General features: G+C 39.9%; 1 protein-coding gene across 1 annotated transcript in view; it reads left to right on the top strand.

Moving 5' to 3' along the window:
* LOC139719728 (inositol polyphosphate 5-phosphatase OCRL-like) overlaps positions 1-27,672 on the top strand; it is a 45,702-nt gene that overhangs the window by 11,529 nt on the left and 6,501 nt on the right. Inside the window, exons 3-17 of the mRNA XM_071631120.1 lie at positions 1,646-1,743; positions 3,972-4,100; positions 8,650-8,867; positions 9,009-9,111; positions 14,092-14,187; positions 15,045-15,225; positions 17,440-17,562; positions 18,090-18,306; positions 19,760-19,876; positions 21,231-21,412; positions 23,978-24,089; positions 24,479-24,588; positions 25,419-25,554; positions 26,196-26,306; positions 26,916-27,081. Of these exons, the coding sequence (XP_071487221.1) occupies positions 1,646-1,743; positions 3,972-4,100; positions 8,650-8,867; positions 9,009-9,111; positions 14,092-14,187; positions 15,045-15,225; positions 17,440-17,562; positions 18,090-18,306; positions 19,760-19,876; positions 21,231-21,412; positions 23,978-24,089; positions 24,479-24,588; positions 25,419-25,554; positions 26,196-26,306; positions 26,916-27,081 (2,099 nt within the window). The remainder of the gene's footprint in view (positions 1-1,645; positions 1,744-3,971; positions 4,101-8,649; positions 8,868-9,008; positions 9,112-14,091; positions 14,188-15,044; positions 15,226-17,439; positions 17,563-18,089; positions 18,307-19,759; positions 19,877-21,230; positions 21,413-23,977; positions 24,090-24,478; positions 24,589-25,418; positions 25,555-26,195; positions 26,307-26,915; positions 27,082-27,672) is intronic.

Raw genomic sequence — 27,672 nt, 5'->3', positions numbered from 1 at the left:
CACAAGAATGATGCTTTTGTTGTTGTTGTGTTGGTTTCTTTAACCTTTAAAAGTCAGTTGTTTGCTGTATCCTTCACAAGAACAAATTAAGATGTATTTATTAGTGCAACAGTGGTTTGTCTTCATGGATGAAGGAAACACCAATTTGGAATGTAAACTGAAGTATGGGAACATGGTGTAGACTCCATGAGAAATGTGGTAGGCAGAGATGACGGGCAGGGATTTTTTTTTTCTTTGCTGCCTTTCATTCCTTTGTGTGGCAGATGAATTATAGGGTGTGGTCTTCATTCCCCACCATCATTGATATCATCATCCTGTTCTCCTCCACTGCTTCACTCTCTTCCTTTGGTCACCTCCTCCTCCTCCTCCTCCCTCCACCTCCTCCCTCCTCCTCCTCCTCCTCTGCCTCTTCTTTCATCCTCTTCTTCTACTACTTCTTCATCTATTATTACTTTACCATCTCTCTATCTTCTTTCTTTTCATTGCCTTTTCTTCTCCTTCTTGTTCTCCTCTTCATCCTCTTCCTTTATCTTTTTCTGCTACTACTGTTGCTTCCTCTCCATCTTCTCATTTTCCTCCTTCTCCTTTGTCTTTGCTATCATCTTGTCATGTTGTGTATAATCACCATCATTATTGGTGGAAGGAGAGATGTTTTGAGTCTCATCACTGGTAAACTGTAGTGATATCTTTGTTGCAGTTGTGGGTTACATATTTCTTGACAATACTAGATATCAACCTTCATTAGCCACATTTACACCTACTAACAGCCCGACTTTTAAAATCGCGATATTTTGGTTCCACCATTTACACTTGCGCAAACGCATGCGAAGTTTAATCTTCACGAAACATCATGATTTTTTGGTCGGTAGTGCGCATGTGTAATTTAGCTCTCTTCAATGCGGTAGACGAGTGGAAGCGCGCGCTATTCGTATTCACTACAGTGCAGTCTATTTTGCTCACAGCTAGCTGGCTGAGCCGAGGATCAGCCATTTACTGAGTACCTGTAAAGTATGTATACCGTTTACTCTGGCCAGCAGCCGACGTACTCTACACTTTCCAAAGGGGGATAATCCGATACCGAAAGTCACGTGATGAAAAATCGTGATATTTCTGCAGATTGGGTTTACAATCGTGAAACTTCGCCTGAAACATCGCGATGTTTCAAAAAATCACACTCCGGCTGGCCATTTTTCTGGCGATGTTTCGAGGGCGTTTGGGTGTAGTTGCTTAGCAAGTTGCACCCAAATGTTGCAATTTTAGTAATATCACAATTTTTCCAAGCAAGTGTAAATCCCCCTATTCATTGGTAAGTCTGAAAGTCTAAATGTTGGGACTGTTTGAATGAAACGAAAGCTGCATTCTTTAAATTCCCATTGTGTTTGAAGACGTTGATGAAGATCAGTATGAAAATTCTGCTCTACCTGTACCATGTCATTGTTACGAAGGCGGGTTTGTTTTTCTGTTAATTGGGTAACGTATAAAGAAGGGGAATGTTTTCAAAAGATTAACCCGAAGTCACACATTCACTTTACCCATTCATTGTTAGCATGCTAGTGTTGGCATGGCAGACATAAGTGAGTCACCTCATGGATAATGGATTTTCGATAAGAGTTTTATGTTTTGCATTATTTTATTTTCATTTCAGGTTGTTCATCTTCACCAGACCAGACGTCATAAAGCAAAGCAGTGACATCACACTACTGAGGGCGCTACCTATCAAGGGAGACTTCAGCTACACTATAGGTAAGGGTTCAAAGGTCGCATACGTATTATGTCCTTGGCTCAGGATCGAACCCATCAAGTCTTCAAAAATATAATGGGAATTATGCTGCAGAAAATACTATCCTGTCATAGATTGGCATCTCTGAATTTCACTGCATTTTATGTCTCGTAGACTGGGGTATTAAAGATAATTGTAGGTTGTAGGTAATAGAAGCACAGAGAGCATCCATGGTTCTTTGTTGCAGCACCACACTGTAAAGACATGGATTTACTATACTTTCAAATCTGATACAGTCTTGCTGCACATGCAAGTACTAATTATGTTAATAGATCACAAATTTTTAGGAGATGATCCTTCCTCTTTGCAGTCAGATTTTAATGAAATGTTGTCACAGTAGCATTGGAAGCCATCAATTTTACATCTTTACTGCGATGATGGTTTTTTTTTAGCATGGCGAGTACCTGCGAAAGTGAAAGGGCAATTATCTAACATGTCAGGTGGTTTCACAAAACGGTTTCTAGAACTTGAGGCGGGACAAACTTACCTGCCTTGATTGATCACTTGATTATAATTGACAAGAAGAAGAAGACTGTAATAATTTTTTATTTCTCTTATGAGAACAAAGGGGTAAAATAATGGAGCTGCTAGATTGTGTTTATAGACAACTGCCTATGACGTACAGTTAAGAATGAAAGTAATGGCAGTTATGACGACATTGATTATGAATATAAATCTTTATTGCTGTATCACCATCAAATTACTGGGTGTCAGAGGATTTTATAGAACATAAGAAGTCATTTAAAACGATTACAACTTCATTAATGTTTCACCAACGTATGGCATGACAAGTGACAACTCTAAATGATAGTCATCCTATTTTATTAATGTGAACAGGGGCCTGTTTAATAGTGACATATTCCTTTATGATGAGATTGCCCTCAATACACAAGAGCTGTAATGATTCTGAATCATGAGGATAAGCTTTAGTGTGGTGGAGGGGATTAGAAAAGAGGTGTGAGTTGGGCAGGTTATGAATCACTATACAGTGTTTGCAACCACGGTTTTAACTGGGGAAAAACTATTTTTAGTGCATAAATAGACTTTTGGGGGTTTATTTTTGTAAGTGAGGGAGGTAAAGGGTATCAGTCATGATTTTCTTGAAGGGAAGGAGATAGAGAAAGAAGGAGAGGCTGAGTTAGAGATGTAGTTTGTTGTCAAATTTCTCACAGTATACACTACCGACCCCAGGTGTTGAATTAAATGGTATTGAAGGATGCTATGTTGTGCAAGAATTGTTTTGGAAGATCCATGCATGAGAAGCTTGATGTAAATTTGCAAACTTTTATTTTTTTTTTTATTTTTTTTTTATTTTTTTTAGGGGGGGCGGTTATAAGTCTTCTGTCAATTTTGAGAATCCTTGAAAGACCCTCACATATTTCGCAGAAAATCATGTGACATTTAAATCCCATATTTGTGTATTCACATCCAAATTTTAATCTCTCCCAAGGTCTGTGTTTATTGTTGTTAGTTGCTTCTGTTGTTTTGCTACCATTTTCCTTGTTCATCATACAGGGAACTCTTATTTAATAGCTTTTCTGATTTGCTGAGAAAATTAATTCTCCTAACTGTTTGTGGAGGAGCCCTTTGTACACTGTATTGGAACTTCAACATTAAAACCATATCACTGTTGGCAAGAGTTTTCATGAAAACACAAATCTCAAGTAAATGTTCATGAAAAGATTGCGCTTCAGACAAAGTAAATGATAAGTCATGTCTGGCAAGTCAATGTTTGTATTAAAGGTGTAGAGGTGTTTGCATCACTGATCAAAGAAATACTCAAATTCACATTATAACATAAAGACAAAAGGAAGAAGTTTTCCACGTATTTGAAACTAATCACAAGTGTAAGGCAGAAAAGAAACTCATTTCATGTGGCTAAAAGCAGCGATCATCAGTTAATTAATGAAAGCAATCTTGTTATTGGAATATAAAGGGGAAAAAAAGAAGTGTAAGATGAATGGAGAGTTCTGGATGTAATTAATTTAACCCAGTGAGGACGGACCAATTTTGTCATAACACACATTTTCCCATAGACACTTGCCCGAGTATTCTTTGGACTTGTCCTCAACGTGCTAATATTGTTCACTCAGTATAAAGTGGCATTATACATGTAAAAGGTGTATCCGTGTCATTACAATCATCAATGCAGTATTGAAACAGATCCACTTTTAATGTCCTATGTGCCCAGAAACCATTGCCCGTGACCAAGGGATGGTGAGAGCACACGTCAAGACAGCTGATACCAGTCTCATCATAGAGGTGCCTTTCGCCCAGCGTTCCTCCGCTTTCTTCAACAATGTCAAGAAGTCTATGAATGGTAAGATGGCTGCTGAGGTAACAGCTGAGTGTTCATCTCCCCTATTCCATTTCTCACCACTCCCCCCTTCCCCTTCCTTCTCTCTGCCCTACCATATCTCCCCTTGCCCCTTGCCCTTCCCACTCATCAGTACCCCCCCCCATTATCCTTCCCCCCCCCCCAACTTACTATTTTCCTCTTTCCCTATGTCTCTTACCTCCCCCCCCTTTAAATCTCGCTTACCCCCTTTTTCTTCTTGTTCCCCTTCAGCCCCCTCAGTATTCCTTCCCATCTGTCTTATTATTTCTTCCCTTGCCCCTTACCCTCCCCCTCTTCAATCTCCCTCACCCCCTTTTTCCCCTTTCCCCCTAGTCTCTCCTAAACTCTTTACCCTTTCATCCCTCCCCCTCCTTCTTTCCCCATCTTCTGTTTATCCTTCTCCACTTACCATACTCTCACTAACCATATCCTACTCTTCATCTCTTCTTCTTCCTCCCCTTGAAATTCCCCCTTCCCCTCTTCTCTCCTCCCTTTCCACTTCAGTCCTTTTTTACCCTCCCACCCTCTCCTCCCCCTCCCCCTCCCCCTTCAGCCTCCCTGCCTCCCCCACTCTCCCTCCTCCTTCTCCACCTTTCACTCGCTTCCCGTCTTCACCATTTCCCCACTTCTTCTCCTCCTCTTTTTCTCAATCTCTTTCCCCTCCCATCCTCTTTCTTGCCCCTTTTCCACTCCCTATCCCATCCCCTTTACCCCTTCCTTCCCTCTCACACCCAGTCCCATTTTGGCAGGCTAATTGACAGCATATGCCAGATCAATTAATGCATAAAAAAGCAACAAGGGTATCGAAATAAAGCACAGTGAAACACATGTGTACTGTCGTATCTGATTTTAGCTTTGTCAATACTCAGGGGTACAGGGATGTCCTCTGACAAGTCCAAGGTTCACCCTATGAGGTTGAACTTGACGGGTCAAATGGGCTTGAGTATATTGAACTAGTACAAAGATTGAGAAGCTTTGATAACTGTTGCGTCACTGACAAGTATGCTGTTATTGTTGTTGTCTTAAGCAAAGGGTATGGTGTAGAAATAGGGAATTGATGATATGAAAGATTGTACAAGATTATAGATCTATCATGGTTGTGGTTGTAATATTGTCAACTACAATGTACCATGAAGGTCTATTATAAGGGAAGATCCTCGTTTTGTTCGTGCATCATGATCTCTTTCTACAGTAGTCGGTGTTTATCAAATCATACCAAAGAACATGGAATATGAGGTCTTTCTTAGATAGTCCAACCAATAAGTATATGGTTGAAGGAAAACACAATACCCCGTTTATGCTTTCTTATTGGTGGGGGGGGGGGGGGGGGGGGGGGGTCCTTATTATATTGAGAATAACCCCAAGGCCTTATTGATGTCAGTTCTTTCAAGCCTAGAGCTGGATCCTGATATGAGGTGGATGCCCAACAGAAAACAGTAGTGCCCATTAAGAACTTTAGTAATGACCAATTAGATATTCATAACAAGATTCTAGTGTATCATAATGTTTTTTAAAAAAAGAGTTTTTTGAGCCATAGGAGATGACCCAGGGAGTAACAATAGTGTGAACAAGCTTCAAGGAATGTGGTATTACATCACTTTAAAACAAAGACACCATTATTTAGACGGAAGAAATGGTTACTTACAATTTTGTAATACATGAGAGCAGCTAGTTTGTTCTCTGTGTTTTGTGAATAAAGTCCACACTGCTTGGCCCAGTTCTTCTGGTAAAAGAACAAGTTACCTTTGACCAACCATTATGTGAAAGGGAAATATTTGGTCATACCAAAATTGTTTGGTCCATACATTTCTTCTCCTGCCATACCCTTGCTCTGAGGTTTTGAGGGAGACATTCTTTTTAGCAGGGGATAACATCACAGCGTGTGAGTTCTTCATGTAATGACCTTTAACCTTTCATTCATGCAGAATTCTGGACTTTTGCATTACTATTAAAACCTGCATTTCTCTTGTGCAAACACTTCTCATGTCACTTAATTCCATCTTGTCTTTTACTCTAATACTAAACATTAGCACTTTAATAGTAACTTTTCCTACAGCAAAGGTACAGTGTATGAAGTATAGTCTATCATAGTCTAGATTCTAGACTGGTTCATTTAAAAGTTAAAGCATCTTGACAGAAAACATCTCAGCCACTGCGTGGCTAAGAAGTTAGTAGGAGAATTGTTTTTCAACGGGATCTGAGGGTACTGGAGTACTTGCAAGAGCTGTACTAGAGAATATCTAGGGAAAATCATAAAACACAAGAGCACAAGAGCACAAGTTTTCTTTTTTTTCCAGGCACTGTAAAAGCATGGAACAACTTGGCTCCATCTACTATTTCCCAAAAGGACCCCCTTAAGTTCAAACATGCCCTGTTTGAGGACCCTTCCCTCTCATCCCTTCTCTGAAAGTCCACCCTCTACGCAACCTCCAGTTAAAACTCCACAGGAGATGTTTAGGAGGTCTACTTATCCAAGATCCAAGATCCACTCAGCCTGATTCGTAGGTGCTTTTTGCACTGTTATGGCAAGAACAGCAGTCTGGAATCTAGACTATTAAAGTGCATAGAAACAATTTACTACAGCATGCCTATTGTGGTAACTGGGATGTGCTAATCCTCACTTTATATGCCAAAGAATTACTGTAAAACATGATATATTCGCGGCATGAAATTTTCGCGAATTGGAGCCGACAGCCTCTTTTGTGGCATGAAATTTTCGCGAATTGCTGCTGGCATTCAATGCATGTAGTGTAGACAAAAGCTTTTGCGTGCATTTTAATTTTGCGAATTTTGGCGCTCGCGAAATTCGCGAAATTAAAATGCACGCGAAAATTCCTCGTTTTACAGTAGATTACAAAGTGCAGCAGATAATGCTTGATACATTGTAGATTGTCAAAGTGAGCATACATACTGGGCTGGGTTACTCTTCACTTCCATATTTCTTCATGTTGAACTTTGATCTCTGTTCTTGCATTGCACCTTGATCAATTTGTCAGATTTTAAATTAATTGTTGAAAATATGCTGGCACAAGGTGTGTGTACATATAATGCATGGAACTATTCTGGCATTATCAGGCAACAGCCTGAATGCTGAGCTTGTTGAGAGTGTACAGTAATTAGCCTGAGTGTATTTCATCTACCTTTAGACTTTATGCAGCTAAAAGTCTGAGGCCAATAATTAAAGGGGAATTCCAGACCAGGTAAACGTTAATCTCAGAACAAAAAGTAAAATCTTCATAGCACAACAACAGTGAAAATTTGGCAAAATCATGAAATTGTATAGTTTTGCTAATATTTGTAAAACAGCTCTTGAACAGCTGATATGAATGAGTGAGTTGGTCATATCAACTCAGATTTTATTCCATTTATAATGTACAAAAAACCTGATGAATATTTCATGTTTTATTTCATTCATTAAATTTCTTTTTTTTACTATAAAAGTGTAAAACATAATGTTAGTCCTGAATGAATAACTTCAAAATAATGATCGTTCGGGTATATTAGGATTAAAGGCTGGGGCATAGTTGCATTTAAACAAACCTTTCAATATTTTGTCGTAGTGGCGCTCTGCTTGTAAACAAACGATTATTACGGGGAGTGCTTTACAATTTGGTGCCGCATTTGGCCCAGTTTCGGTTTACAGCGAGAAAAGGCCAGGCCAAGCCCGGGCCAAGTCAGGCCGAGCCGCGGCCAAGACTACCTCCAGGGCTTGGCCAAATGCGCGGCCGATTTTGGTACCGCATTTGGACTTTTTGCGTGTTTACAGTGGAATGAAGGCCGGGCTCGGCCGTGGCCGAGCCCGGCCCTTTCACTTACTGTCAACGGGGTCTTTGCGATTAGACTTGTGCTGTCTCTTCTCTTTGTATCCTGCTTGTACTAGATTGTCCTTGTTCTTGTGGTCTCACAATTTACAACCTTGTGCAAAGTGGTGAGGGTTGTTCTTGGAGTGGACCGACTCTATGCTCCTTGTAGAAAGCATTTGATCCAAGTGTTAGTTTTTTCTTTTCTTTTTAAAGAGTTGAATAGACTGAAGACCATGAGAATTGCATACGTACAAGGGTATGTAATCAGCACCCTTATATGTATGCTGATATGAATTACATACGTATACATATTGGCAACTCCCTGCTTATAGTACTCCTGCTTCTCAAGACAACTCAAGATGCATACATGTGAAGGAAAGCAGTGTGCTCATCACAGAGAAGGTCAGGAGTCTTTCTCTGATAGAAGGGCATTACATGCACCATGGGTACATACAACATTTCTGCACTAACAAAGTCCAGAGATGTACATGTAGATCTTATGAGTGTCTCGTAATCTATTCTGTTCAAGAGCAATTTCATGATACAGGCAAAGTCAGATCGAAGATGTGTCCAAAGCCAGCCTTCTGTGTCTCGTCACCCAAACCCACCCATGTTTGGTCATTCTTACTTGATGTTCACACAAAACCAATGCTTTCTTTCCCCGTCATTTTAATAGCAGACTCATTTAGAGAAGTCGTCTTCATTTTTTCACTGTTTCCGTCCGCTAGCATGCCTAGAGAAGGTCAAACATGGAGTCGTTCCCGGGTTCTACTGGCTGCAACGATACCATCAAATGATCAAGGGTGGTGGGGGGCAGCAGCAGCGATCAGCTAACCTGTTAAACCTCTCTTCACCGACCACCACGGATCCGTTCGGAATGACCTCCTTCGCTCCTTCAGCCATCGTCGGCGACCTCCGTGTCGTCCCCCGAGTTCCACCACTGCCAGTACTAACCCCTTCTTGCCACACGCCCAGACCCTGCCCAACCTGAAGCGGCGAATCCGGCATCAACAGCCGGGAAGCCAACCATGCGTAGGGGAGTCTCAGACCCCCATCACGCAATGGCTACGTCAATATTGGGGCCCAGAGCGACGTGAAGGGGAAAGGAGTTTACTGGGACAGTACTGACCCTTTCACCCCCTCCCTCTCAAATGGATACATCCCCGCCCCTCCATCGTCATCCTCGTCAGGTAAATTCATCGCTGGTCGTCGTTCCTTCTCCCCCTCTTTCCATCTTCTCTGAATCACGTTTCCCTTCCACTCCCCACTCACTCTATCACCAAGCCACAAGTTGGTGCCAAAGGCATGTGTGTCACCCCTCCATTTGTCCATCTGCCTATCCAGACATGACTGTTTGTAAACTTCTCAAGTTATTGGGGAATTTTGCTGCACTAGAATCATCATATTCAGAGTATCGTCATTGATTTAAAGCACCAGTTTTTAAGGGAACAACAAATGTAAGTCATCTTGTATGTTCTACCAATGTGATAATTAATTAATTGTGAGCAATTTGAGGCTTGGAGTCAAAAGGGGACCTGAGCTTTCATTCCTAGCAGAATCTTTCGTCAGAGGCAAAATGACAAAGCAATTAGAGCCTTTCAAATTATACAGCTGAAACAAATAATCTTAGTATAAAAGAGACAAATTACTGTAGCTCTGATGAAACAGTATACACTTACCAATGAATTGTAAAAAAATCTTATTAAAAGTTCCAGCTCCAGTTGCAGACTTGAGTTACTGGGACATGTTTTGTTGTTAGGGTAAACTTGGCACTTGCGTAATTATCAGGTTACGTGGCCATTCTTAAGCAATACCTTTATGGAGTCCATTGAATTTTGATAATGCACACACTGGCACCACAGGATCAATTGTTTATTAGTGTGGTCATTTGTGTTTGTATGAACTGTAATGAATCTGTGCCAGTGTTAGACTACATTAGATTTATACATCCAAGCTTCAACTGCAGCATCTAAACAGAAAGTCTCTCACTAGTAAAGCACACAACATTTCAAAATAAAAAAGTCTTCTTAAAATTTGTATCAACCATGATAGATTCCTGTGATTTATGTACATCTATAAATAGGCAGATGATATTGTTAAAAGTCTAAATGTATGGTACAAGGCAAAATGTCATGTGCTACTAAATGTGAGAATATTAGATTACAACATTGTCCTTTTCCCAAACTAGCAATCTACCTTTCCCCATATCTGTATCATTGTATTGTGTTTCGTCCTAGAGTTTTCTCCTAGAGCTTTCTGTACATCCACAGCTCCATATTTTTCTCTTGCTATTTCCCTACCCTTTCCATCCATGCACAGTCACACACACATGCATACATTTTTGTACAAGGCTTCCACCTGGATATATGATATTTTGCTCTAGGCAATTGGACATATTCCATTTTTTATGTCTGAAAAACATCCTTATATGTTTTATAGATTGATGAATTGAAATGTAAAAACCATCAAATTAAGTATCTTAATTCAGATTAGTAAGTTTAAGATTTAGGTATCATGCAGAATATCGGTAAATACACAGTTATGTTTCAGAATATGGGTCAAAATTTTAGAGTTGTCCCAGTTTAATGGTGTGAAATGTATTGATGACTGCTCGGAGCAAAACTTACAAATATCCTCAGTTGAAGCTGATTACAAGAACACACACATGAACCAACAAAGCCTGAGCAAATGGATGTGCCTGCTGTGCTACATACGCTCTTCTTCACCTCACACAAGCATGCGCACATCCAAAGAAAGACCTTCCTTTGACAAGTCATACTACTGAGTGCATCCTGCAAGTTTTCACCCATTTGTTTTCCCCTTTACTCCTTCAGTGCATTTTGTTCTTGTTCCTATTCACAGAACTTGCTCATTTTGTTTTGTCTGTTGTGCATGCTGGTTGTATGTCCTTGTATTGGAATGTTCTTGCTTCACTGAGCTTCTGAATGCACCCTGCAAATAAATCACACTCATATGCAGCATATACTGGGATGATCCTATCTTAAAGAAAGGTCAAATATTTGAGTTATGGCCCTTTGCATCATGGATTTATGAGTTTGTGGTCTGTCTACTAGTAGTATGTGGACAAGGTTTTAAAGACATCTTCTTCCAGTATACTATGGTCCATGTTTTGTGATCACTACCACTTTTATTCTTTGCAGAGTAGACATTGCCAGGGAACCTTTTGTTTGAAGATTATTTGCTTCTTTCTTCTTCTTTTTTTCCTCCTTTCATCATGCTCATTTGTTTGGAATTTTCCCCTGCAAAGTTGGACACCCCATATATTGAGTGTATTTTGCATGGATGTACCCATAGCTTCTGGTATATGTCGTAAAATCATACCACAGTCTGCAATTAAGAACATGCACATGTATGTAGGCCTACATGAGATAAATTGAAAGAGAGAAGAGTGCAACAAGTTTTGATATGATGTTTCTCTCTGTTCTGCTATGTTGCTATTATTTATTCACATTGGACCTAACAGACGTGTCTGTAAATATATGGTTCAGAAAAACTGCTAATATCTCAATTTTGTCTTTTCTGAAGCAGCCAAATTTTGACAGTAGGTAGAGAAGAGATTACTTTCCCAGCTAAAAGGCAAACTTTTTTAAGTATTTGATTCTGTCAACCCAAGTGACGCACATTTTGGTACAATTGTACATTACAAAGAATCCGAATGTGTGACTTTTTGTGGGTTTTTAGTTTTGCGGTCACATTTGGTCCTACAGAGGGGAAATTTTGAGACTAGTCAGTGGTATAGTTGCTGTCTTGTTCCGTAGGGTGGGTTTGGGGATGAGGAATGGCTTAGTTTGTTTTGGTGAGGAGACTTCAGGAAATGTGAGTGTGCATGCTATGCCAAGGTTCAGTGATTAAGATGCACATGTCTTTATTACGATGGGCCCTTGAGGTTTGTTTGGGTGGGGAATGTGTTCCCCCCCCCCCCCACCTCTTCCACCCCACCCCACCCTACACATACTGATGATAACAAGCAGATATTGATGTAATGCCATGGCATACTTGTTCCCACTTCATGAAACAGCTCAATACATATGCGATGTGATGTATATACAGTGTTAATGCTTTCTATGATATGCAGCTGGGCAACAACCAATCAGCTGAAAGCTCTTCAGTTGTTGCCATGGCAACTGAATATGCGAGTTGTATCATACTATTAGGCTGAAAGGGTAATTGCAAAGCAAAATGAAATGAGTCCAGGGAGATGCTATCATTCCTATTGAGTCTATTGTCGAATCGTGCAAGATCATGCTGACATTGCTTGCATATTTGCACTTATCAGCTACACTACCGACTGATCATAGTCTGCTTGTGTATGACTGCCACCACACAGTTATCAAGAGAGAGCTAGTAATTTTAACCCATTAACGATGAGTCCCGAGCATACTCAGGCAAATGCGTGTTTTAGCAAAATCAGCCCTTCCTCAATGGGTTAATCTTCATGGAGATTAGTGGACAATGTGTCAGCAGTGGCTGGACCATGGGTTGCCACAAAGAACTTTGTGGATGACGTGTTGGGGGAGGGGGTTACTTGCAGAAGGTGGATTAACCAACTATACAAGACTAGAGGCTAAACATTATGGAGTGTGACCCATGCCAGTGTTGGAGGTCAGCTCAGGGTCAAGTGACCTTTGGGAAAGGTGTGTTCATTTTCTGTTCATAAGAAGTCTTCTTTATGACTGTGAATCAGAACTTGTCAAAACATTTCATCTGCCCTCTGGTTGGTGAGGTCCATTTTATGCAGATATAGTTTGTTTTGTTCTGTTTTGTGTTGTGTTGTTTTGTTTTGTTAAAACAAAAAAAAAACAAAAAAACATGTTTTTGCCAAGAATGGCTTAGGATGATATACTGGAATGCAAAGAACAGTTCTAGTATGGACCTTTTCTTGTATTGTAATCCAGATACCTTTTCATCTCATTCCACTAGTTTCAAATATGTTATGCATTCTGTAAAGACAGGTTCGCATGTGAAGATCAAGTTGGATTTTGTTGTGTGTTTGTGTGACACTACACATCACATTGATATGATTGTATCATCACAGATCTGTTATCCTGGGATTATCAGCCAAAACAGAGCATTGTACACAGTGTGCGTACGGGTCGTGAATCGTTACTTAAAAGAAATTCCTTACATGTATTCACTCTGCTCCGTGTTTTCACTGTTCTGTTTTGTGCCATGTTTTATCAGTTTTCTATGTCAATAATACATGCTCTTCTTGCTTAATTTTTTTTTTTTTATAATGGCTGTATGCTGTTACATGTTCTTGATATTTTTCACGACCTATGCTTGTCTGTTAACATGTATATTATGCTGCATGTACATCTTCTTTATTGCACATATTTTATCTGATCTTACATATTTTGCATGTACATGTATCTTCTTTGCTTGCATGTTTTGTCATGTATATTATGCTGCATGCTTCATGTAAAGTAACGCCAAGGCTGCCTTTAATTTCTGCCATGATGACTTTAGGTCAAGAATTATTCCATTGTCACCTCTTATAGCACAATCATTTACATAAAGATGTACAACATCTTTCTAGCATGAATTCTAATCTATTGAAAATTATATGGTCTACAGCTCTCCGTTGTGATGCCTTGTATGAAGAAAGTCTTTCACTGTCACTCCATTTATGGATTTTTTTTTAAAATCCCAAAACTTTGTATCTACCTTCAAAGTAGTTGGTCATTCAAGCTACCAGCTTTTCAGACATATAGCAACCTTCTTGTAATCCAGCTTCATTATCATACTCTAAGCTAGTGATTTGAATGAAATCTTTCAAAAGTTTTTACCACACCAAACTTCTGAAACAGCAAGTGATGATTGAAGTCAAGCCACTAGGGAGGGGTGTGACTTCCAAGCCTGTTAATTTCAGATACGGGTGAATTCCCAGTCAGGTCACCCACATGTAATGGGCAATGTTAGACCTGCCTAAAAAAAAATTACATACTTTTGGAAGCGTTGAAGCCCATCTATGTAGATGAACAACAGAGTGCATGAGGTCAGACTTGCTAGTGAAGGTTGTGGCTTTCAGGCCTGACCACTTTGGAGGTGGATGACTTTTCACTTAGATCACAAGCTTTAGCGGGTGGTGCTAGAGATTCATAAAAACTGGTGACACTCTCAAGACAATGTGCTATCAACTTTCTCTATAGCTTGGCACGTGTCACAGGACTATGGGAATAACGAGGGGTCGTCATCGTCTTCGACATCATCCTCATCATCATCCTCATCATCATCTTCGACATCTAGTAAGTAGCAACAAGGCGGTGCTCTATGCTTTGTCTCCTGTAGATGCTGTGTTTCCACTCTCTCTGTCTCTCACTTGTCCTGTGTCACACAAAGCATTGTGGGCAGCATCAATATCTGTTAGTGGGACTACATAAATCTTCTTCTCCTTTCTGTCTCAGCTACTGCCTCGCAGTTATTTGGGCATAGATTGTCATCAAATGTTCTGTCCTGTGGTTTTCCTGTGCTTCAGAGCCTTGTGTATGGCAGCTTCCAATCCAAATGCAACTTTTTCTGCAAACTGGCAGATTCATCCATGTTGAAAAGACCATATTTCAAGAAAATCTAGCAAGAGCAAGGGGGAAAAAACAACTTTAAGAAGTGATGTTTTCTTGAGGGAGCTTCAATAGTAGACACAGCTGGTAAGTCAGAGTCTAGGGCATAAAGGTATTTGATCATTCATCTTTTCATGTTTTGCATGGTTATTTTGTGTTACCATGGTGATTTATCCAAAGCTGGTCTCAATTCAGTGAAACAGATTCACACCTTATCTCAAGATTTGCAATTTTCACATCCACTGACAGCAAATTTTGTGATAAATGTATAGAGCAAGATCAGTTTGGCTCTGAATGCCTTCATCATTATACACCTGTGACATCAAAGATTTGTGATACACCATCCCAGATGGTATTCTACATTCAAGATAGTAACAAACTGAATGTTTTTACATGCTACCTTAATTACTAGTGAGTTGATCTATCTTGTGCGTAGTGACACATACCATACTGTTATGAGTCTATAGTTGTGTGACGTGAGTCGAGATTCAGAATTAGATGTGCACTTTCGTGGCGCCTGCCCACATTCTTCTACTCTCACCAAGGTGTAGACAAAGTCGGAGTGACGCCAGGGTTCGAGGACAACTTTGCCGGCATGGTGCTCAACAGCAACGGCGGCATGCTCATTCAAGACGACCATTTCCAGGAGCCGACGAATAGTACATTCTACACCGACCTGGATGGGCACAAATTCCAGGAGACGACATCAAAGTCGTCGTTACTGACGTAAGAAAATTTTGCTTTTCCTCCCATCATGATGATGTTAAGATTTGTTATGGATCTATGAAAGAAGTTATTCATAAATAATTGTTACAATTGTAGCTGTAGGCACTGGATAAAGAGTGTCGAGATTAAGTGATGTATTCAAATTTATGGATATTTTTCCTCTAGAGGAGCAGGTAACAAGCTGTTCCATCTGCCTGTAGATACCAAGTGCATTTTGATACTTGTCATCCAGTTTGCCTGTACAAATATTAGTTTTTGCTATATCATCAGGTGAGAATGAGAACGATGTTCAGTCGCCACTAAACCAATTGGCCCGAATTCACGAAGGTGGTACAAATGAAACCATGGTTTAAACCATGGACAAAAACCATGGAGCGCCAAGTGTCGCATGGAATATTTCGTTAGCGAAATTGTCATTTCGTGGACGGAATGTTCATTTAGTTACAAAATGTTGTCATTTCGTTACAAAATAATCATTTCATCGACGCAATGACTGATTTCGTACCGAAATATTCCATGCGACACTTGAGGCTCCATGGTTTTTGTCCATGATTTAAATCACGGTTTCATTTGTACCACCTTCGTGAATTCGGGCCATTGTGTTTGAGATAACTGAACGCCCTTCTCATTCTCAACCGACGATATGGTGGACAAGAGTGGGGCAAGCTATGTGGTTGTCATGAAGAACCTGTGAAACCTATGAAAGGTACATGTCGGCATCGAATTTGAATTTGGTGGTGAAGTAGTCTTGCTGTGGTGGCAGAACCAGGAGTCCCCAAATGAAGCCATCCCAGGATTCACAGCAGGAGCCACATCTGGTGATTCACATGGAGTATTACAATCTGCATTCATCATAAATCCATTCATAGATATGGGGGGGGGGGAGGGGTTTGTGGCATGGCGGATTAAAACACTTGACTTTCGGTCCAAGATCCAAATCCCATCTAATGCTTACACATACGTCCTTGAACAAGATATTTATACCCACCATGTCCCTCTCAACCCAGGTATGTGAACAGGTACCTCAAAACGACTAGGGTAGTGATTTACAAGGCAGGGCCCTCTGATGGAGCAGTGGCAACATGCTACCTTTGATAAAGAAGACCATGCTCATATTTGTCATCACACCCTGTTCACTTGATATACCAGGGTTCCGTTTCATAAAACTTGTTATCAGTGACAACTGCCACATTTCTGTGACAAAGTTGCTCTCAGCCAATCAGATGCAAGGATTTCAGTAGCTTATACCCTATTCTAACTGGGCTATTTGAGACCAAGTTTTTACGGGGGGGGGGGGGGGGGTCAATTTGTAAATTTTGCCTGTACATAGAGCCGGATGTCAACTACAAGATTATATGGTCATACAATAGAAAAAATTTGATTTTATATTTTTTGATAAATTAATTATGCAAATTTACGCATGAAATCATATTTTCACCTATAACTCCATTAAAAAGATTGAAGGATTGCTAAATTTTTATGTCAGAGTTCCTCAAGACATATCGAACAATTTTCTTATAAAAAAATAGCGCAATCAAAATCAGTTTCTTTTGTTTTGTATTGTTTTGTTAATTTCTTGTGTATTTTATTGTTTTTTCGACCTTTCCTTTTCTATTGTTTTTTGGCCAAAATTTGTTGCAGGCACTTTTCCAAGCTGATCTACATTAGAATTGATTAATTTCAATGGTTAAAAGTTGAAATAATCTAATTTATATCATTTAAACAAAAAAACACAATTTGCATTGGATTTGCACACAAAATCATGAATTTGAGCTGTTTTGGGGTTGACATGCATATGCAAAACAATGCGTAACTTCAGAACGGTGTACCCGGACATCGCAAATTTGGTCTCAAAATATGCGGGAGACTTCAATGAAAAAAGTCATGAAACGCCACGGCAAAATCTTTGCGCGTTGCGGAATCGTGGCGCGAAATGTTGGGGGGGGGGGGTCAATTTGACCCCCCAGTTAGAATAGGGTTAAAACAACTATGACAACTTGTCCGTGATACCAAGTTTTATGAAAAGGGCCCCAGGGCCCCGTTTTATGAAGAGTTATGATTGATTATATAGTTGATTTCTATCACTAGTCTATGGCAGCCTGTGTGTAAGGGAAATTTATTATCAGTTATATCTGTAGATAAAATGGGGCCCTGCTTTAACCCCTTCCCCCACCACACCCATGTTACTTCTCCCTCTCTCAATCTCTACCCCAGGAGTTCAAACCCAGAGATAGACAAGCAGGGCTATGCCTCCATCAAACCCTTCAAGCCTGCAGGAATCCGGGAAGAGATTCTGAAGAGGAGAGAGGACGAGTACACCTTTCCTCATGATTTCAGGTAGGTGGTGTGATTCAACAGATCCATGAAGGCCATCGGATGGAAACAATCCTATTTTCTCTTCAAAGATCAAAAATTTGAAATCTTGAATTCATCTTCTTCCAATTTCAACGACGGAAACATTTTGTAACCTGAAGCTCTTTAGATATTGTGAAACGTGGTAATGTTGCTTGATGGGTTAAATTGACCTATATATTCTATTTCTATGCACAGTCTTTTGCACATTTAACTGAATCTTAACTTCAAAGCTGATTTTCTCAATGCAGTGTGTATTTGGTAGCCACCTTTTCGACTGTTTATCAAATGTTTATGTGGAGGTATTTAAAATTCATGTGAGAGAAATGATACATGTATGTCTTTAGAAAATGTGGGATATGGTCTGGAATGTTCAGAAATGCTGAAAGTACAAGACCTATGCCAGGCTGTTTTATGAATCTGACATGGTAAGAGGCCACATGCATGTTTAATTGTAAACTGCAAATCTCTATCCAGTTAAGCCTTTGTCATCCCCAAAATCATCCTCCTAGGGTGTTTGTCGGCACGTGGAATGTCAACGGCAAGGGGGCGACGGAGGACCTGCGGCATTGGCTGGCTGCCGATCCCCGACCCCCAGACATGTACGCCATTGGGTTCCAGGAGCTGGATCTGAGCAAGGAGGCGTTCCTCTTCAACGACTCCATCAGGGAGGAGGAGTGGCATAAGAGGGTCGTCATGTGCCTCCACCAAGACGGGATCTACGTCAAGGTAATGTCCCCCAAGCTTCCAGCCCCTTGGACAGAACATAAAATTAAGGTCCCATGTGTGAGATCTACAACCCACACTGTCTTGTAAAAGATCTCGCCTTGTTCATTGAGGGGGCAGGGTGTATACTAGCCTGTGGAAGTGGTCCGCCCTAAGTATTGTACGTACATACTATACAACTTGACCCCATGGAAGACCAGCTAGTGCAGCTGAATATGGGCTATCCAGCCATCTTGTCAGATAGAAAATGACAAGAGAAAAACAAAACAAAACAAAATGAGCCCCTTCTCTATTGACTCTCGGAATTATTACACTTTCAGACCAATACCCTTTTAGTCCATATTAAAGGTAGGGGATACCTTTTACAGAACTCCCAAAATGCAGCAAAACATTAAATTTGAACCTCACGGGACTTGTTTAGGCTACTGCTAAGAAATTTGAAAGTCAACAGTTATCTACAATTTGAATAATGCACAAAACTCAACTACTCACTAGTTCTATGTGTCAGCCACACTCAAGCCTTTTTGTTGCAGTCTTCTGTATTTTTCTTATCTATAAACACAAATCTAAAAGTATGAGAGCTGATGTAATAACATATAGAGTGTGTGGCAAGAATGTATATAGAAATGTTTGTACGTTTTGATGAACTTTATTCACAAAATATACATGATGGACACACATGCAGTGCATGGGTCTGCAAAGGTAGCCTAGTAATGTACTGGAATTTACGGTGAGCCCCGAAAAGAATTCAATTCAAAATCTAACGGTCAATAAAAATGTACTAAATGTTAGCTTCCACTTTCAATACTTTATGGGAGTTTCTAAAATGATGCTCTCCTAAACATACCACTGTGTTTATACAACTCTTCATTTAAGGCATGCAAATGGGATTCCCTACCTTTAAACTTGTATCCACTTTGATAATCGTTCCTGATGAATCAATTATGCATATTACTCTACACATATGTTTGTACTACATCATCCTCCAGTACATTATCTAATTGAGCTGTGCAACACATTGTCGGCTGAGGCATTAACACTGAACAAAATTTAAGTATACCCCTAATGACATTCAATTTGCCAACATTTAGCTACACACGCATTCTGACGCTCACAGATAGAATTAGAATTCACTGTTGCAATGTAACATTTTCTGACGACATAAATACATCTGTAATGAGGCAACAAGCTGTCCGCATACAAACAAAAAGGAGTTGTCATCTAGAATAGTTCCTATCCCAATGCATCAATTTGACATGCAATTTCACTTTCACGATGCTGATGCCATATGCCATATATGGATCATGCTCAATGGTACTTGAGCAGGACTAAACCCGAATAAAAACTAACAGTGTTATTTCAAGTGTTGTGGTGGTTTTGGTGTTCACGGCACTGTGCTTGCCATTGCGTTTGTACTGATTTCATTTTGACCTTTCACCTTTGATGGTCCCATCAGATCAAACTGATCCGTCTCGTGGGCATGATGCTGCTTGTATTCATTTTGGAGAGGCACTTTCCCTACATTGACGACGTCATCGCGGAAACTGTGGGCACAGGCATTATGGGTAAAATGGTGAGTTTAGATGTACTTATAGTAGAGAAACATCAGGTCTGAACTCCAGGATTTATAACCACTTATATCAGAAATATCTCCCCCACCCCCTTTACCCCAGACAACATTAAAAGAGCTCTGTAAGTGTGCTATCACTATTGTCAAGTATTATCATCATGTGAGATGAAAATGATGAAAAATAAAACTTCAGAGCATATAATTTTTCTTTGTGTGTGTGTGTGTGTGTGTGTATGTGTGTGTGTGTGTGTGTGTCATTTTGTGTTATGTGTGTGTGTTTTAAAGAAAGAGGAGAGAGAGAAAAAAAAAAATTGGGACCCTATACAACAAATAATTTGCCCCAGACAATACTAACATAAAACAAACAATATAAATCTTTTGTGTTATTCTTATTTGTTTCAATGCGTTGTGTTATGTGATGATATGAGGAGTAGTGATTTCTTAGAGTGTTAATCGTTAGTTGATGGAAACTCGAATTTGATGAGAGATTTGCGCAATCTGGGGTTTGTTTGTTTTTGTGTGTGTGCATGGTAAAATTACATCACAATAGTTTTATTATAAAAAATTAGTCACCAAGTGACTCCTATTTACCCGTTACATATAATTTGTAATGGTTTTGTCATATTTTCATAGTTTCTTTAATAAAGCTGAATTAGAGAGTTCGCTCTTCACACAATGATTCCTGTCTATGCCTGCTTGTTGTGAGGAGAAATGTAAATATTAATGAGATGGGAGGGGAAAACTTAAAATGCATATTCATATTTAAGGAGATGTGCAAAAACGCAGTGAACAATTTGCAATGAGTGTTTGGAGGCTCAGTGGACTGTGGTCACAAGTTGACATCACGCATACTGCTTGCCTGCATCAGCCAATTAAAAATTCAGAGGCATTGGTGATCAGGTGATTGCTTTTCCAAAAAAAGTCCTCGTGCCCTTAAAAGGGGGAAATGCCGTTTTTATCATCAAACTTTGCATCGTTGATTTGATACACATAATATTAGATCATACACTTATAATCTTTTAATATAGTCCTTATTGAAGAAATAAAAAGAAGAAGAAAACAAAACTGCTTGTGATATATATGGACTGTGCAGTGGTAATAAACACAGGCATGAATACTGTACATTATGATGGCTGTTGTGAGCTGTCTGTAATTAAAGGAGTTCAGTATTGTTTCTTTCCCGTGCATTTCATTTCTCTTTTTAAATCATCATCATCAGGTATTGGTGCCTGATGTAGGAATTGGACTCTCTGCTCTGAGGCAACCTCAGGGTGACAAGAAAACACTGAGGAGCAATATTTCTTCTTTGATTAACCTCTGAAGATGTGACTGTACCTTTAAACTCCTTTCCTTCCAGGGTAACAAGGGAGCTGTGGCGGTGAGGTTCAACTTCCACAACACCTCCTTCTGCTTCATCAACTCGCATCTCGCGGCCCACATGGAGGAGTTCGAGAGGCGTAACCAGGACTACCACGACATCTGCGCCCGCATGAAGTTCGAGCGGGAGAACCGCCAGCCCCTGGGCGTTATGCAGCACGAGTGAGTTGCCATGGCAACACCATCTCCCCTCTCTTTCATGGCCTCATGAATGTCGCCCTCGTTATGTCAATGCTCCATCTCTGTGCTTCGTCGCTCAAATATTCATGACAGGCATTAGGCTTGCCACCTGCTCTCAGGAGTTTTCATGCATTTTTTTTTCCTTTACATTTCCCCTAGTCTTTTTCATTAAAGCAACAAGAACTCAGGTGTTTCTAAAGTGATAGCTGTGGCATGATTACAAGGATGATATCAAAAAGAACCAGGGGTATGGAAGCATGAAAGTGCTTTCAACTAGAAGATACCATCACATTGCATTATTGTCACACAGACCTCAAACTGTTAAGTGAATAAGCTTCAGTTGATTAGAGTGAGTTTGATCAATTGGGCAGATAGCATAACGTGACCGTGATGTGAATTTTGTCTGGTATTTACCACAGACCATGTCATTCATATTGTCAGTCGTGTGATATCGATATACTTGTTGTACCACAATCACCAGGAATGACTGATGTGTTTCTTTGTCTTCTTTTCATTGTTGTTGCTGTCGTTGTCGCCATCATTGCCATCGTCATCATCATCATTGTCAAATGTATTATTTCGTATTTGTACTCTTATTGTTAGTTAAAATCCTAACCCAGGATGAAAGTGCAATGTGAATTCTGCTTTCTTCCAGTCGCATTTAATCTCTACAGACCAGAGATGGCTTCTGTTCAGTAAGCGTCAATGCAGTACATATTTTAGTATACCATATCTCCCCCCCCCCCAAGAAAAAAAAAAAAAATTATAACGAGACCCTCCACAGTGATAGCTTTAAAAATAGTGAATCAATCCAAATACAATTTCAGGGTAATATAATTTATTGCCCACATCTTCCAGAAAACCTCATCCAATTTGCTTCAGTGGTCAAAGAGAAATGAGGAGTTTTGTAGAGCATGTCAGGAATCCCTTCCCTCCAAGTTCTGTCCATTATGTTCACACATTGATATGCAGTTTCGAGCATCCAAGTGCTAAACTTAGAAGAATCAGACTCATGACATGCTTTAAAATAATCCACATTTCTCTGTGACCACTTAACCAAATTGAATGTTTTTTATGCCTCCGCCACGAAGTGGTGCCGGAGGCATTATGTTTTCGGGTTGTCCATCCGTCCGTATGTACGTCCGTACGTCCGTCCGCATTCATTTACGCGATAACTTGAGTAATATTGACTGGAATTTTACCAAACTTGGTCCAAGTATAAAGTATGATGGGGCAATTACTTGATTAGATTTTGGGTGAAATCGACCAAAGGTCAAAGGTCAAGGTCAAATCATGAAATTGTATCTGTATACGCGATAACTCCAGACTGGATCACGCAAATTTTACCAAACTTTGTCCGAGGATAATGTATGGTGGGACAATTACTTGACTGATTTTTGAGTGAAATCGGACAGAGGTCAAAGGTCAAAGATCAAGGTCAAATCCTAAAATTTATCTGTTTATGTGATAAATCAAAACTGGATGGAGCAGCTTTCCCCAATCTTGGTCCAAGGATGATTTATGATGGGGCAATCAGTTGAGTAGATTTTAGTGACATTGGCAAGAGGTCAAAGGTCAAAAGGTCAAGGTCAAATGCTAAAAATGTTGCTATTTCCCCCATATCCATGCCATGCCCAAAGGTATTTTCTTGAAACTTAGTGTAGACATATACTATTGCATAAAGATTCTCCAGAGAGAGTTTCATGTCAAGGTCAAAGGTCAAAAGGTTAAAGGTTAAGGTGAAAATGTTACAATTTTACTTTTCTCGCAGGTGGTTCAATGTATCTTCATGGAACTTGGTACATATGCATGTACTGACTAGCAGGGATTATCTAGGGAATATAGGGGTCATGGGTCAATAGTCAGGGGGTCAAAGGTCATGGTCAACTCCTCAATATTTTACTATTTCCCTCATAAACTAGTATGTATATGCAATGCTTGCATTATCATTTTTAAAATTCAATATACAATATGTACATGTATTACCTAATGGAGATTCTCTTGGAAATTTCCTGCCAGAGGGTCAAAGGTTAAGGGTCAAAGCAAGGCTTTAATGCAAAAAAAAAATCTATTTGGCACTGTTATTACACTCTTTCTTCATACCTTTAAAATTACCCAATGCATAAACTTATAAAGGGTCAGTCAGAAGTTAAGTAAAAATCCTCAATTCCCCAAATACATGTACCTGAACTCTTTCATAGACAATTATAGCAAACCTAGTTCAAGGAAAGTGAACATTCAAGATATTTCTGACAAACCTGTCATTTCAATATTTTGCCAGTTATGTGAAACTGTCATCACACATTGTAAAGACATTGTACTATACACCTATTGGGAGAATCATGCATTATGGCGGAGGCATCAGTCGCCATAGCGACATTTCCAGTTTTTTTCTGCCAGATAGAGCTAAGATGTTGCATTTTAAGACCCTGAAGTAGCATATAGACAGTTTAATCATATTGGGAGTTATCAATGCAAAAATCTGATCGTAATTTTTTGGGGGACATACTGTAGAGTGATCAATGCCGCTCATGCTCTCTGTTGCAGTGTTGTCATCTGGATGGGGGACCTGAACTACCGCATCAGCGACATTCCAGTAGAATCAGTCAAGATGCTAGTGGAAAAGAATTCATACAAAGAGCTGCTGATGCAAGATCAGGTAAGGAGAAAAGGGATGGTTTTGCTTTCATCCACGTCTGTGTGAAATACTGTTTACTGTGCTTTGCATTTGTGTGAAATGATGGACTGCACGTTCGCAACTGTTGAAATTTATGAACAAAATATTTGCATAGACAAGGCCCTAAGAAAGATAATAGCACACCACTGGAAGGTGATGCAGAATGGAACATGCACATGATGGACAACGGCTTTGAACTGCAAATGTGTGAATTCCTGCTGGAGGATTTTAGTTGCATAGCAAATTGTAGACCTTTTGTCATACATGCCCTCTTTGAGCAATTACTAGGGGAGTAGTAATGTAGTGTTATGTGTGTTCTTCTCTCAACCAAACTTGACATTTTTTTTTTTCTATCCACCCCTGTCCTGAAGCTAAACAGACAGCGGGAATACCAGAGAGTCTTTGCAGGCTTTCAGGAGGGGCCCATAGGATTCAGACCCACCTACAAGTACAACTCGGGATCAGATGAGTGGGACAACAGGTAAGGGACTCCGGAGCTGCTTTGCCTTTTTAATGGTGTCATCCAGGAACAGAAAAAAAAAAAAAAAATCAAGACATACACAAAAGGATAAGAGGTAGTACTCCATGGGGGGGGGGGGGGGGGGGGATGAATAAGAGTTACTTTGTGAAATATTGTAATTGCATTAGAACTCCCCTCATTGAGATGTGTCAGGGCAGTTTAGTTTATTTGTGTGTGTGTGTGTATTTTTTTGTCAGTTTGTTTTGTTTTTTCAAGCATGGAGCTCCAAAAGCAAGAAGAACGAGGGAGAAACCTGGGTCCTTTCTTTGCATTCAATTTCAAGAAGAAACAACAACACAACTACAAATCAACTTTTCTACCTAAGGAGAAAAGTCTAAAGTTTTCATTCTAAAGAAACTGGCGTGAGAGCTCAATTTCTTCAAGGATTGTTGATAAGTTGAGGAATGTTCAGTCTGTTTCCCTGACTCACTAATGTCTTCTTGTGCTTTCTCAGCCATGACAAACTTTCATATAAGGTTTTAAAAAAATCATCAACAGCAATAGAGAGAGAGAAAAAAAAGAAAAGACTTGTGTTGGACGTAGGAAGAGTCTGTACATACAAGTTGTACATTGTATGTAGATCTGCATCATAACATGTTATAGAATTTGTAAGCTCTGCAGATACTTTGAAGCATCTGGCATTTGTTGTGAAACAATGCTTTAAACCATACAATTGATGAGTTGGTGTGCTCATTCAGGAGAATTTAGACGGACAAATATAAGAAGTGTTTTGATAAGTTGTCATGTAATTTTGTATAAAACATAAACATTATATCCTTGTTCCAATCCAGTGAGAAACAGCGTGTGCCTGCCTGGTGTGATCGCATCCTTCACCGTGGCGACCGCATCGCCCAGAAGGTCTACCGGAGTCACATGAAGCTGAAGCTGAGTGACCACAAACCCGTCAGCGCCCTCTATGATATAGGGGTGAGAACTTGGGAGATTTGTTTTTTCCTTGTAACATCTATTTCCTATCGTACAGTTAAAAAATGGAATGCAATACTATGAGGATTCAAATTCTGTATGGAGGTTGAATGGTACAAGTATACATTTGATTTATACTTTTTGGCTGAGTGCAGACCTCCCAACCATTCTGAATTTGGAGGAAAGAGTCAGAATTTTGTCCATTCCCAACTGTTTGTTTTGATAGGTGTTTCCTATTTTTCTTGATAATTTTACTACACAATCCTATGGGAATTGCCCTTTCCTACTTCTGAGCCAGATCATCCCTATTTTTAGTCAGAAAGGTTGGGAGGTCTAGTGAATGTATGCAGATTTCATTGTGAAGGAATCTCATAGATTAGATAATTTGGGGATTTTTTTTTCTTTTTTTTTCATCCATGTATCACCTATCATGTAGTTTCCGCTGGACTACCAAATAATTTGTGAAATGCTCATCAGGTGGAGCAAGCTGATGTTTAGTAATTCACTGATGTTGTACTCTTTTATGTGCTTGAAAAAGCTTTGTCTGATAATAGTAAAAGCAATTCTTTTATAACTGTAGAATATTTGGTAGTATCAATTTGATGAATACAAATATGATTTACTCCTCTTTCCTTGTGCTGCAGGTGAAAGTTGTGGACGAGAAGAAATTCAGGGAAGTGGTGGAGGAGGAGATACGAAAACTGGACAAGCAGGAGAATGAGGCCCTGCCTCAAGTCACCCTTGGGAGGAATGAGGTGAGTTTTCTCTCTCTACCATACCTTGTCTGTCAATTATCTGTTCCTCTTCTTGTCATGAGAAGAAATGTCCTTAGGAATTAAGATATTCAGAATATTTGTGCCCATCAAGCATCATATTTCTTTGAGAAAAACCACAACTAATGTTATCTGTCTTCTACTGATGCCAGTATAAGTGTGAGTCAGGCCATATCTGTTTAGTTTGCTGCCCTCTGTATCACACCACCAAAGATCAGATAATGAAACTATCTACAGTTGAGAATGATAATGGCATTAAGGTGTCACTAACACTATGATGGCTTTAGTGACAACTTAATGCCCTTATCATTCTCAACCGATGCTATCAAGCTTTTCCTAACATTTCATTTGATAATTGCCTAATCACATTTCAAGATGTTACCTAATATGTTTCAAAGAACAGTGTGTAAATGTGCCGCCGCCATCTTCCAATATCTTTGCGTGTGGTGCTCAGTCAAACACCCAAAATGTCAAAGTAGTTAAATAGAATATCCTGTGTACCGTTTGCAGTCATCCAGTCTGACATGACATTGGTGACTTGTCACATCTTCCTTTTCTTTTCTTCTTCTGCATCTCGTTGCCATGGTGAAGTTGAACCTTGGTGAGCTGCGCTTCATGGAGGAGATGGTCGAGATGGTGGAGGTGGCCAACACGGGACAGGTCAACACGCTGATTGAGTTTGTGGCCAAGCTGGATGACAAGTCGCCGTGCAAGCCCTGGCTCAAGGTGGAGCCCCAGTCTACGTTCATGATGCCAGGTAGGCTGGTCAGCTCCTCCGGGGGGATGCTCTGCCTTATTGACCTTAAAGGCACTGTTTACTTGAACCTTGAACCTTGAAGTAGTAATCCCTTTCAGCAGTTCCTTGAAACTATCCCGGGATGGTAGAAGTGTCGTGCGTCAGTGAGAGGTGACATGGTGAACAGGATGATTTTAAATGTCACTAATGTACAATAAAAGTGACGGTGCATAGTGCTAGTAAAAAAAACATGCATCTTTTCTTAGAGCATGTGTGACCCAACAGGAGGCTGCATCACTCGGATGACTGGAAGAGCAGCCTCTCTGAATGTTAATGGGTTGGTAATTGTGACCACTAAAAGGAAACTGTTAGACATAGGAGAATTTAAGGGATCTGTCAGGTTAAACAAATTTGTTATGTGCTTGGCCTTTCTGTCACCTGTGCAGGATGTTTCTTTTATGATGTTATGTGAAATTTCTTTATCATACTAATGTCTAAATGGTTATTACTTTCTCATCACTAATGTTATGCAATCACCCTTTGTGTTTGGTATTGTGCAGTGATGTCCTGAAGTTTTTTTCTTGTGGATGTATCCATCTCTTTCCATGATCA

This window comes from Diadema antillarum, unplaced genomic scaffold (genome assembly GCF_040938485.1).
Source record: "Diadema antillarum isolate AM-2024a unplaced genomic scaffold, OU_Dant_1.0 scf00000114, whole genome shotgun sequence".
NCBI classification, from domain to species: domain Eukaryota; kingdom Metazoa; phylum Echinodermata; class Echinoidea; order Diadematoida; family Diadematidae; genus Diadema; species Diadema antillarum.
This window is presented reverse-complemented; position numbering and strand designations above follow the sequence as displayed.